Source organism: Prionailurus viverrinus, chromosome E3 (assembly GCF_022837055.1).
Source record: "Prionailurus viverrinus isolate Anna chromosome E3, UM_Priviv_1.0, whole genome shotgun sequence".
In the NCBI taxonomy this organism is placed as follows: domain Eukaryota; kingdom Metazoa; phylum Chordata; class Mammalia; order Carnivora; family Felidae; genus Prionailurus; species Prionailurus viverrinus.
Window position 1 is genome coordinate 13,685,658 of NC_062576.1, and position 13,845 is coordinate 13,699,502.

General features: G+C 42.0%; 1 protein-coding gene across 6 annotated transcripts in view; it reads left to right on the forward strand.

The window, feature by feature from the left end:
• The window catches only part of AUTS2 (activator of transcription and developmental regulator AUTS2), a 1,124,374-nt gene that overhangs the window by 644,257 nt on the left and 466,272 nt on the right, over positions 1-13,845 (forward strand). Inside the window, exon 2 of one of the 6 annotated variants that reach the window (XM_047838418.1) lies at positions 3,642-3,744. The exons of the other annotated variants lie outside the window; for them this stretch is intronic. Within the exon in view, the coding sequence (XP_047694374.1) occupies positions 3,736-3,744 (9 nt within the window). The 5' untranslated portion in view covers positions 3,642-3,735. The remainder of the gene's footprint in view (positions 1-3,641; positions 3,745-13,845) is intronic. 6 annotated transcript variants of the gene reach the window in all.

Sequence of the window (13,845 nt, forward strand, 5' to 3'; positions counted from 1 at the left end):
AAAATGTTCTGAAATTAGATAGTGGTGATATTTGCACAACCTTAGAATATACTAAAACCCAGTGAAGTATACAGTTTGAAATGGTTACGATGAATAATTTTATGTTATATGAATTTTATTTCAATTAAAAGTTCGTATAAGAAGACATAAAATTAAAAAAGATTAATCCAGTGGAGGTTGACCCTAAATGACTATGTGGGAACTTTTTGTGTTTTAAAAAAGTCTGCGTGAAGCAGCACTGAAATCGGTGCCATTGTCTGAATTTCAGAAGTAACAAAGGAGAGCTCTCCAAATGTGAATTTATCATAAATAACCTTTGGTAGTGTTTTATTTCCTTTGGTTTCACAGGAGCCTGAGATGCGAAAACACATCAGCACTTCCATGTCAAATTACTTGCTTCAGGACACAGCCCATTTGCCATTTTGCAGATGGCCTGCCTGTCTCAAAATGGGCACGTTTCGTCATACCAACTCTGATTTCTATTGTTGGCGACACGTTAATAACCGAACTACTTTTCTTCTGTGCAGATAAGCTGCTTCGGTGATAATATTTGCAAATCAAATTGTATCTTCTTTTTGTGCTATATTGTCCTCAAAATCTTCTGATTGGTTTGGTTACACACATTCCTATATCAGCCTGTCCTCTTTTAGTTTAAATATCTGTGTTCTGTAGCAAATTGCATTATGAAACCCTCTCACACTTACTGCTGTTCAGTGCATAGAAATGGCATTTGCTCATTACCAGTCAAAGATAAACTCCAAATGCTGTGAATTTTTTCCCCCTGAAATATGGAATAACATATTCAAAAATCTTTTCTCTGTTGCATTATTTCTCTGAGCTGTTCTTTGTGAATGCTGACACCAGACGCAGTCTGCACGGACATTAGTCCCAGGGACATCTTGTCTTCTCCCTTGGATGGGGGAGATTACAGGAAGCGATGCTGACTCTTGTGGGGAGATTCACAAGGTGCTGACGTGATAATAGGACATGAATGGGCTCTGGAATGCCTTTTTCCTCGAGCTGGGTTGAGAGAGGGACAGAGGCAGCCAGCTCCACGGCCTGAATTTCGTTAGCTGGGTGACAATGAGAGAGATAAGTAGATGTGACAGTTATGAATGATCCTCTGTCATGCACTTGCGCGTTCAGACTCAGATACACTGACACTGCTGTCAAACACCAGCTCTGGAGAGCTGAGACCCCCGGTGAACCTTCTAATGTGGTCAATGGGAGTCTTAATTCTTCATTAACTGGAAAAAGGAGATTTGGCCATGTAATTTTCTCCTTGCTGCCTGTTTTAAAGATTCCAATAACCCAGCATTTACAGTTGACTAGGCAGGGATTGCTTTTCCCCCCCCTACACTTGCAACATGCAGACTGTGAAATCTGAGGAAACGCCGCTTAAACCCAGACTTATTGCCTTGGTTATCTTTAATGACTTTGAAATGTATTGGCCTCATTATGGAACAGTGCAGTTATCAATTCCTCTAATTAGGAGATGTGCTCCCATAAGAAATTTAACATTAAAGCACAAAACTGAACTAGTTAGAGGCATCCAGTGCTGGCAGCCATGGTATCAGTGGTAAATTTAAGATACTGTTTTGTTGTTGTTGTTGTTGTTGTTGTTGTTTAATCAACTCTTTTACACCCTAGCCCTGACTTCTCCTTGACGACTAGAGCATGGGGTATGTTTTCTTCTTCCTTAAAGGTCTGATCCTTATACAGCACCTCCAGCACCTTTTATGACATCCGAGTGTTTCTTGATAGTAAATTGTGTTCTTGTCTTGCACTAAATTGACCAGGAGTCTAGGGAAGAGAGGAGGTGAAGAGTTTATATTTAAAAGCTCTAAGTATATAAACATCTCCATGTCTCAGGATTTATCTCATGGCTTGTTGTTACTCTTTCTAATAGAGTTACAATAGCTTGTTGGTTTTTCTTCTATAATCCCAGTAAACTTTCTTTCCATAAGTAGCTTAGCACAGACTTTTTTTTTTTTTTTAAGTTAGAGACCATCATTTGTTGATTAAATAGTGGTGCTGTTTCAATCATGCATGTTTCAATTGCATTTCTAGAGAAGGGAGATGAGGTTTCTGGGTTTAGGCTGCAGTGAGGGAACATTAGCTTTCTTATCTCTTCACCTCAATCATCCATCTGAAAAACAGCAACAACAAAACAATAATTGTAGCTTCCTCTTTGGGGAAACTATGTAGTTTAATTAGTGTTTTCTAATAACTTGGCAATCTTTAGAGAAAAGTTACAATAGAAGTATAGGAAATCACCTTTGGGGTTAGTTTATCATCATTACTGTTACTATTATCATCATTATTACTACACGGGACTAGTTATTCTTTTAAATTGGCTACTTGAAGATATGTTTCAGATCTCATGGAGTGAAATTTACATTTCCGGTGACTGTGCTCAAATAAGAAAGGTATACTGAATATACACATATGGGCAGTGATTTCTTTAAAATACCTGCCCTGTAAATTGTAGGAGTGTTCACTTTGTCACCTGCAAGGAGATTCACTCCCAATTAGGAAATGTCAGAAAGCAGACTTTAATCATCTCGTCCCAAGTGGTTACCGAGGAAGACTTCCCGTGCACGTACATATGAGTGCAAGTCCGCCGAAGCTGTTCTTCAATAATATTGTATCATTCTGAGCCGATTTTAGTCTTTAACCCAGATTTGCTTTGAGCCTCTGCAGTCTCTTGGCTACTAGCTAACAGCAGCGATAACCAGACCCTGCCTGATGTGTGGGTTTTTACAAAGCGTCTTCTTCTCACGGCAGGTGGGGTCTTCTTGGGACTCCACTGCTCACCTAGGCTCAAAGAACAGTCCTCCCCTTTGCCATGGCACCTTCCTGGTCTGCTCCTTCCCTGGTGCTTTTGTTCAGAGCCTCCTTTTCAGAAAGTGGGCTCCTGCTCATGCCACAGGTGGGTGGCAGAAGGACCCACCGGCTCCTAAAAGAATTCTTTGAGGGAGCTCGAAGCTTAACTGCCTAGGATTGAAATCCTAGTTCTGTCACCTGCTGTCTGAATGACCTTAAACAAGTTACCTAACTTCTCTGTGCCTCGGTTTCTTGTCTATAAAATGGAGACGATAAGAGAGCCTATCTCATCAAGGTTCTCAGAGATTAAAGGAGTGAACACACGTGAAGCCGTTAGAGCAGTGTGGTCATATGGTAAGCATTAGTAAATGTTCCTTGCTACTGCTTTTGCTTCTGCTATGTTGCCATCTTACCACCTCGTCCCTCTCATAACCTGTTAAAATAAACCAAACCCTTTTGCTCTTGAGGGACCCAGTATTAGCATCTGAGCCCTACTACTTGCTATTTCCTTTTTTAACTACCACACACTGATGTGTGAAATTGTAAATCAAAACAGAATTGATCACCATGATAAATAACAGATCCCTGAATATATCAGCATACTCTTTCTCTCCTTTATCCCCTCTCTCCTAACCATCCTTCCTAGTCTTGTGAAGTATCTTCTGTAAAATTAGCCATTTTTAATGAATTTAACAAATGTGATTACACATCTACATGTTTTCTTCCTTGGGTTGATGCTGGGGATAGAATGATGAATAGGACAGGCCCCTGATCTCAAGTAGAAAAAAAAAAATTTTTTTTTGACTCCTTCGCAGAGAGTATGGTGCTGGAGTTGGATTTTGAAGGATGAATAGGAGTTTACCAGAAGAGGACACCTAAGAAGAATATTCAAGGCAGAGGCAACAGCATATGCAAAAGGTGGTATGGCAGTATATGCCAGTCCTGAAATGTACAAGTTGAGCATTTAGGAGTGTGACGTTCACGTATCAGCAGGGTCAAGAGTGGCCAGAGATGTGGTGGGCTGGAGTGAATATCCTTGTATACCAGGCTAAGGAGTTTGGACTTAATTCTGTGGGCAGCCGGGAGCCCTTGAAAGATTTACAGAATGGAAGTGCTCTGATCTGATTTGCCAGCTTGTTCCAGTGGCTCTGAGGAAGGACAGCCTGGAGAGGGGTTCAAGACTGGAACCAGGGGATGTGTCAAGTAGTGTTTCAAGTGCTGCTCCTCCCTCCCTTGCTTCCCCTATTGCTAAAGAGAGTGGAGTGGAATGATGTGTGCTTCTGAGAGACGGGTGTTTATCCCGACTTCCCAGCAGTCCCTTGAGTATGTCAAGAGGGTGCATGGAGGGAAGACACATAATCCTCACCCTGCCCTCTTCCCACCTTAATCTTTTAAAAGAGACAGGAGCAAAGCTCCTATCACATTGGACTTGACTGAAGACAGAAGTCCTTGAGCATCCTTCCCCTAAGTGCTGGCCAGGCTGGTGCTCGCAGAGGAGAGGAGATTAGAATAACACCCTCACTCCTCGATGAGAGGGCAGGCAGACCCTTACACTGGATGGTTCCATTCCGGAGCCTCTCCTGACAAGTGCTGCCAGCAACCAGTGTCCTTGGCTTCTCTTTTGCATCGCTTACCCTGTAGTAGTTAAGCATTCAGGGCATTCTGTGTCTTTCTTTCTTTCCCCTCAGTTGCTTCGAGAAGAGGAGAATTTGCTTTAAAAAAAAATGTGTCAAGAAAGCTGTATGAAATGGCATTTAAAAAAAGAAAATCCCACACTTTCTTCCTCAGAATGCTTCTCCCCAGTTGCCATGGTCCCTCTTTGTCCCTCCCAGAGCCTTGCAAATTATTATTTATGTATATTATTGTAATTATTTCTAGAAAATCAATAGAATTGCTTGTCCTTATCGGCATTGATACCTTTTCTGCCTCTCCCTTCTCATCCTCTCTTCAGCTCTCGCAAATTGTCATTTCTGAGGGTATTATTATTGTAATTACTTTAAGGAAATTGACAAAAATACCATGACAATTTCATGCCTCAGAATTATTACACAGGTTTCAAAAGAGAGAGAGAGATTACGCTACATCAGTACAGTATTTGTTATTCCTAAATGATTATTCCAGAAATACTAATCAAAAATGTCTCCCTCCAGAATGGCACTGTGGCTTTAATATCAGCTGCTGTTCCTTTGAATGGGGTTGCCCAATCTTTCATCAAAGAAACACATCACCCATATCCCTGTCTTTAAAAACAGCAATTATGTGTAAATGCCTCCTGATTTATTTGAGCCAGGGCCACTGGCCAGTATGAGTCACCACAATTTATTGCTAACCGTCACTTTTACATGATAGGTCTGTAACAAATATCTGCCGCATATTGTTAAATTAATCTTCCATTTAAAATTAATGGAGTTAGACTCCCCAGGTTCAATGTAATTTCGTGTTCACGGGCAGGGAGGGATGTGTGCTGCATACGAAATGAGACAAGGCCCAACGCCCTAATCTTTCATCACCTTGAACCTGGAGACTAGGACGCGTCTCAGCACCAACTAATGAGATTGAGCCCGCGTCTCTCCTGAGGATGCCGGCTCAAAGAGGCTTTTCTGCTCAGAAATAGCAGGCTCCGTCTTATTTTAATAATTCCTCAGATATGACAAGTCTGATGTTATGTATGAAAGAGCCAGGCTTGAAAAAGAGATAAAATGAATTTTATATCATTACTTCAAAACCAAAGCCAAGAGAAGTGTGTTGCAGTTAAATTCGGGGGGAAAAAAATGGCAGGAAGCATTTTAGTCATGAAATATAGTGCCTGTAAACCAGGAGCCATCCTTTCATTTATTTTAATGCACAATCACCTTAGATTTCTCTTCTATAATTCTGGAACCTTTGCATGCATTAATCAAAATAATGTGGATGAAAGTGGGAGCTTGTTTAATAAACACTTGGATGAAAATATCAGAGGGAAGATGTAATTCCTGATGGGATATGTCATATGGCGCCTCTGAAGGCCCATCACTTCTTTTCATTGGCATCTTTTGAAAAATGCGTTTTTTTTCTTATATGTACCACTCACTTACCATGTAGTCTTTTAAAATTTAAAAATGATTAAACCAAATTACAAAGTGGTAGGGGGTTCTCTGGTTTTCATTCGTTAATCGTTTTTACGAACTCGGGGTCCTTCTTTGCATCCATGGGGAAGCAGGCCTGACAGCACATTGCCAGCTTTTGGTCAGGGGCAGCAGTCCTGGCAAATGCTTGCTGCATCAGTTCTTGGAGAGGATTGAACTGCAGGAGCAAGGGGACCCTTTTCCTGGGTAAAGAGAACCTTTCTAAACAGACAGGAAGTTGTAATGGGCGGGAAAGGCGCCAGATGAGGTATACGTCCTGGTTTTCTCTCATTCTGAGTTTGACTCTAATTCCTAGTTACTTCTGAGTGTCTCTGAAGGGAATTCTAAGTATTTACACTTCAGGTCTCATGTATAATGCAACATATGAATGAGTTTAAAATTCTCGTGATTGGTTCTAGTTTGGGTTCAAAAGTAAAACTTCCAAAGGATTGGTGTTTTTCTACCCATAGATGATGATGGTGATGATATTACTACCATTATCATTTTACTTACGATTACATTCTGTAGCTTAGAACTCCAGTATCTCATAAACTTTATATGTTTGCTTGAACACAGAGTCAGGGGAATGAAGACTCAAGTACAAGGAGATCAAGTCCAGTCGCTACTGACTTAGTGGCACAGGGCAGGTTTTAACATTCCATCATTTTTGTGTAGGCTATTTGGTAAGGGAAATTTTTAGAAATGTTATTCCATGTTTCTACTTGAAGTTTTAGAAAATGTTAGGGGGGATCTTAGAACCAGGTAAATGGGTTAAATGATTAAATTACTTTATAGGTTGGAGAATGAAGAAATGAATAATAGTAGGGGCACCTGTCCCCATGAAACTGAATTGCCGTGCTTCTTAATAGCCTCTCTTTGGATGTCTTTAGGCTGTTGCATTTTCTACAGCCGGTGCGTGGGCGGTGCGTGGGGAGCCCCAAATAATGGCTCCCGTTTTCATTCTGCCACTCAAGGCTTCTCTGTCTTAAGATCTCCACATTTTCTCCTGCCCTCTTTTCTTATACCCTCAGCTTCTTTCTTCTCTGTTCCTTTCTTCTTTCCTTCTTTCCCTTAAAAGGGCTTCTCATTCTGTGCTTCAGAGGCTTCATCTATTTGAGTTTGCCCTTTTTGTTGTGGGGACAGAGGGCAGGTTGATAATGCTTGGGCTCCAGGTCAGTGGTGGGTTTATAACTCTGTGTTTTACAATCAGAACGTTAGAGAGGTAAGGGACTTCTGATCTAACCCATGTCCCATTTTATATGTTTGCCTTGAAAGCCTGAAAAGGTTAAGTCTCCTAGAGACCATAAATATATCTTTTTGGAAAACAGCATGGTAGTTCCTCAAAAAAACTAAATATAGAATTACCATATGATCCAGCAAGTTTACTTCTGGGTGTATACTCAAAAGAATTGGAATCAGGGACTCAAAATGCTCATACACCCTTCTTCGTAGCAGCATTATGCACAGTACTCCAAAGGTGGGAGCAAGCCATATGTCCGTCTGCAGGTAAATGGATACACAAAGTGTAGGATGTCTGTGTAACAGAATATTATCCAGCCTTATAAAGGAAGAGTATTCTGATACCTGCCACCACATGGGTGATGAAGACCTTGTGCTAAGTGAAATAAGTCAGAAACAAAAGGACAAATGTGTGATTCCACTTATGTGAGATACTTAGAGTAGTAAAATTCAGAGACAAAGTTGCCAGGGGTAAGGGGCGGTGGGGGGAGTGGGGGGTGTGGGCAGAGGGTGTTATTGTTTAATGGGTACAGAGTTTCACTTTGCAATGACAAAAACATTCTGTAAAAAATTTAATGCTGCTGACTATACACTTAAAAATAGTTAAAATGGTAGATTTTACGTATATTCTACCACAGTATACATACACACATTCTCCTTTTTATCTGAGAACATAAATTTTGAGCAATTCCGGGGGATCTGTCTAGAATCTGCCCCAATCTCTGCAGCTAACATTTGGACCTTCCCTTAAGTCATTTTCAGACTTGTTGATGTTTGAAATGTTCCGCCTTTCACTTTCTCCCTTCACTTTCCTTTTTCCTAACATTTGAGTACTTGCTTCTGTGATCGTCACTGGAGATGCAAATAGCTCAGAGCCTAAGGAATTTTATATGAAATATATTTTTCATTTTTTAAATATTTTTATTTATTTTTGAGAGAGCCGAGAGACAGAGCACAAGTGGGGGAGGACCAGAGACAGAGGGAGACACAGAATCCGAAGCAGGCTCCAGGCTCCGAGCTGTCGGCACAGAGCCCAACACGGGGCTCGAACTCATGGAGCATGAGATCATGACCTGAGCCAAAGTCGGACGCTTAACTGACGGAGCCACCCAGGCGGCCCTGAAATGTCTTTAAAGAATATGCATGTATAGCATTCAGAAGAATTCCCAGAAAATATTAGTTGTGAGAGAAACAAAATAAGACCACTCCATATTTGCACAAATGCATCAGATGGCTGTGATCCCACTTAAGGAGTTCTTGAGTTCTCTCTCTAACATGAGTTTTGTGACCATTTCATCCTAATTCATAAATGTCTCCTGACTAAACAACTTCCAGGATGTAGGAATCTGTTTTGTAGGTTAAATAAGAAAACCCTGCAAGTGATCATAACAAAAGTTAGAGCATTGTAAGTGGCATAAAAGGTTAATAATGGGCTTGAATTTCAAAAAAAAAAAAAAAGAAAAAGAGAAAAGTTTATCAGATTGAGGAAGAAACTTGGGCAGTTGCCCTTTAAGAGATAGTTAAGACTGCATCAGACGAAGATGTGGAAAAAGGACGTGAGATGGGCAGCAGAGTGTTCTTGGAATAGTGAGCAGTTGTTTGTGGTGTGAAATAGACTTGGGTTTGTCAGTGGGATTGAGGCTGGAGGGGTGGGTTGTTGGGGTCAGTGGTTTAGAGCGGTGAGGGCCATGTTGAGTTCAGGTATGACTTACACAGAGAGTGAGGGCCCTGAGGATGGGTCCTCCCAGTGGCCAACTGGTCTCGCCAGACCCAGCAGAGCAAAGCTGGAGTTGTAACCTGGAAGACTGCCTCCAGAGAGGCATGGATCGAAGCTCTTGGATGAGACAGATTGTGCAGGTAGAGTAGGATAGAATCTCTTGAGTGTTTCTTCTGCAGTGGGAGGAGGGGGATGGTGTCGAGAACACGCTTCCAGAGAGGTGAGAGAAGAGTAAATAAGAATGAGGAGCAGGGAGTACTTCCAGACTTCCAGTTATGGAATGAGTAGTCACGGGGATGAGAGGTACCGCGTAGGGGTTACAGCCAGTGTTTTGTAATGGCCTGGTATGGTGATGGGGCCGTTGCACTTGTGGTGAGTGCAGCATGACATATAGTAAGTATTGGCTCACCGTGCTCTACACCTGGAAGTCACGTAATAGTGCATGTTAACTATACTTCAATAGTAGCAATAATAATAAAATGGTAGATAGAGGAGGGACTTTCCAGAGAAATCTGATTAGGGAGTGGTCAGGGTGGTAAATGCTACAGAAGAGTCTTTAAGGAGGATTAGAAATGAGAAATTAGATTGGATCTCAAGTCCTTGTAACACAGAACTGCACTCAGACATGTGGCATCGAAGTATGAAAACATTCTCAGGGGCCCTGCACCCCCCTGCCCTGTCACGGTTGCCTTATGGACCAAGGCATGCAAGCGAGCGTGCTTTACCGAAGATAGTACTAGAAGGGGAGCTTTTAGTTTGAGGGAGAGATCAACAGATCCATCCATGTTTTCCCTTAAAAGGGAGAAAAAGGTCTTTGCGAGACAAGAGTCTAGACTTCTATCGTTCTGTTGCAGGTCAGAGCCCAGACTAGGTACGTGATGGAGTGCAATGTCAGCAACACGGTGAGGAGTCTTGTTAGAAACCTAAATATCTGTTAAAAAGAACAACGCCTGGTATCAAGCTAAAAATATGGTATTCTTTGGTGCCATCCCCTCTCCGCTTCTTTGCTATGGTAGCTGAGCCCTTGCTGTCAGGCTCACGGCTCCTGTTCAGTGAGCACCAGAGCCACCAGGCCCTCCAGGCTCGTGGAGTTCCTGGCATGGGAGTCATGGTTCCAGGGGGTGGGTGCACCTGATTAGACGGCCTTGCCAAGCTCTGCCAGCTTCAGGAACCCCTGGGAAGGGAGCACAGGCCTCCAGCTTCCCGTCCACCCTGGTGTTCGTCTTCATTTGTTCCCCATGGCACGACACAGTCACGTCCTCTGGGACGTCTGGGACGTGTGCTTTGTATCTTCTAGGTGAGCATGTTTTCTTTATTTTTTTAATATGAAATTTATTGTCGGATTGGTTTCCATACAATACCCAGTTAGGTGAGCATGTTTGAAACGTGTCCTCCTCATGTTTTCTCCTATTTCCTTCCTCTACCTAATTTTTGTTTTTCCAGACACGGTGATAAGCTTTAAAGGAGTAAGGCCTGTGTTTTATAGTTAGTGTTCAATAAATACATTTTGATGCGTCCTTTTTGTGAACACAGTTTGGAGCTGCAGAAGAAGTTACTTGAGTACTAGGTCTCCTGATAAAAATTCCTCAGCGAGAGCCACACTCACTCCTTAATGGATCATGTGGATATAATGCACACAACATACATTATTTTCAGTTGTACATGATTTTTTTAATTTATTTTTTTAGTAACCTCTACACCCAACATGGGCTCAAGCTCACTACCCTGAGATCAAGAGTCCCATGCTTTTCTGACTGAGCCAGCCAGGTGCCCAAACACAATTTGATGAATTAAAATGGATTATTAAGAATAGTAAAATATAGGGGTGGCTGGGTGCCTCAGTCAGTTAAACGTCTGACTTCGGCTCAGGTCATGATCTCACAGCTCTTGAGTTCGAGCCCCGTGTCGGGCTCTGTGCTGACAACTCCGAGCCTGGAACCTGCTTCAGACTCTCTCTCTCTCTCTCTTTCTCTCTCTCTCTCTCTCTCAAAATAAATAAACATTAAAACATTTTAGAAATACTGGGCTTTAGGAGAAGTTGCAGCTGATCATGGGCACGAACCACTCCTCATTAACACAATACATCTGAACTTACCATTAGGTAGGAGGTAGATCTGTGCACATTACTGACATTTGTGGGCACTTTTCCCCCTGTTACCTTTAAGCAAGAAGCCAAGATTGTTATATTCTGCATTAAACCAACTTGATCTAACCAAGCACAGCAGAGTAACCCTAACCTTTCAGTGTGAATGTTTGTACATTATAGTAGTGGTGTGTATCTTCACATACACAAATGCAGAAAACATTTTTTTAAATGCTTATTTATTTTTAAGAGAGAGAGAGAGAGAGACGCCCCTAGAAAACATTTTTTTAAATAAAGATTCATTTTAGGGGCACCTGGGTGGCTCAGTTAGTTGAGCGTCCGACTTCGGCTCAGGTCATAATCTCGTGGTCTGTGAGTTCGAGCCCCGAATCGGGCTCTGTGCTGACAGCTCAGAGCCTGGAACCTGTTTCGGATTCTGTGTCTCCCTCTCTCTCTGACCCTCCCCTGTTCATGCTCTGTCTCTCTCTATCAAAATAAATTAAAAAAAAACATTAAAAAATTTTTTTAAATAAAGATTCATTTTAAGATGCATTGAGGTTTAAATACCAGCCATACCTATTTATGTTTATAATTTAATTTGAAGGTAAGATTATCATTAAAGGAAACTTCAGGAATTCCCTAGGAAGTCCTGAAAATCATCCCAGAGGTGTATTATTATCATTGTTGTCATTGTTTTAGAAGTTTATGGACTCCTCTGATTATTTATCAGTTAGACAAAAGGAGAATGTGAACCTGTCAACATAGTCACCTCTTCTACATTTCTGCCCCATGCTGATAAGTAATCAGGTTCCTCTTTGGAAGGAAGCTGCTTAAAGTGCTCTGGCCTCCAGCATTTCTGGTGAAGTCTGTCAAAACTCCAGTTGATTTCATTGGAACTTGCTTTATTTCTGTCTTCTTGAATTATATTTACAATAAAGCCTTTTTTTTTTCTTTTTTTGGATATGAGGATTTTGCACACTTTTAGGTAGGTCTCTTCCTCCTGTCCTCCTGCCTCTCTAATAAGTCCCAAAGATCAAATTGAGACCATGAGGTTCTGAAATCGGAAAGTTTCTGCCTTTTGCAGCTTATTTGATGGGAATAAAAATGACTGATGGCTTTCTCTCCTGGACCCTTTTGTTCGATTCAACTATGATTATGGAGCCTATTAGCTGGACTTACAGCCTATTTAAGAGCAGTGCTTACCAGTAATGGGGGCCAAATGATTTTGGAAAGTTCAGATGTACTGGACTCCCTGCAGAAATGAATTCAGCACTGAACATATTGATGCAGAACCTGAACGCGGCTGCTCCGGTGGGACCAAGAGAATTGTGAGCTCTGCAAGAAATGAGTGGGTAGTAGAATTAAAGATCAGATAGATGTTCAGCTCAAGGGCAGTCTCAACTCTGAAGTTCATCACGGCAATTTAATCAGGCTCAAATGAGTGTTGCCCAGAAAAGAATCAGCCTTACGTATGACAGGAAATAGAGTTTATTTAAAAGAGTCCTTGTTTCTGGTAATTCTGCGTGGTGATGCTTCCCAGGAATACACTAAGACGAAGGAGCTGCTTACGTTTTGACAGGTGACGGACGGCGCTTTGGTCTGTCTTGGTTCCGAAAGTGGAATCTGGAGAAGATTTATAGGAGTTGCGGTCCTGTCCAGAGGGACATTGCTGTCCCTGAAGTTCCAGCTTGAACCGAGTCCGCAGACTGAGCGGCCACCTTTGGCTGGAGTCATCTGTTGCCACCTCCCACTGTAAAATTATTTCTATGTAAAACGTTTGTGCGTCTTCAGTGAGAGCCGTGTGGCACAGCAGCAAAGAATGTGAGCTATTTCCCACTGCCCCCCATGAGCTGTGTGACCTTGAGCAAGTTACCTTCAACCGTCAGACCCATCAATTCTTTACCTACGAAATGAGAATGGTAATTTGCAACTTCACAGGATTACGGTGAGAAGAAAATTAAACAACATAGTGTATATTAGTGGCTTCTCACAGGCTCTGCACATAGTAAGTGCTCAATAAATGGTAGTTACTTGAGGCTTTAGGACTCTCATCATCTCATCCCTCCCTCATTTGCCCCCTTATGTACTCCCTTCATGAGCAAGAGTGCTCTCTGTTTTAGGAATAAGTGAGAGGAAAACCTTTTAGAGGGTCTGTGGATTCAGAAATGGAGGAAGAGAATAGACTATAAACATGTGGAGGTTTGGACCTGGATTGTCAAGATCCCAGACAAAGACAGCCTACGCCAGTCTCTTCCACACACTGCCCCCGACACCACGGGGTGTATTAGACTGACACATTATTAACCCAGGAAGCATTTTGAGAGGCAAGTTATGATTGTATGGCCATGATGAGAATCTATTAGTCTTTCTTTGATGTTCCTCACCAGTTCTTAAGTTCACTAAATGACGTACGGGTATTTTGTCTGATCAAATTTGAAAAGAATACGATACGTCTACTAGGAGTTTACTTCTTTTCCCCTTTAGGGATCTGTCAGAATGTGTCTGTTGTCTGTAGAGTCATATCCTTATCCTTATATCTGTATCTGTTTATCTGTCTCCATGCGTGTGTGGGGAGGGAATGAATGAATGAATGAATGAATGAATGAATGAATGAAGGAGCACGGGAACTGAAAAACACGCTCGCTGTTTGATTGATGTCTGGGTGAGCACCAGTAATTCCTAAAATTCAGATCACTCGAGCCAAAGCTGGATTGGAGAGGGCTGCCAAGATCCTCCTTCTGCCGTAATTTATCCCTTGGGACCCTATAGGGATGTGTCTGAGCCTGCAGTCCACTCGCAGAGCGGCCTGACCCGTGCTGTACCTGCAGTATAGAGAGAAAGCCATCCAGAGAAAGGATCGCTTGCAGTCTTGCCAG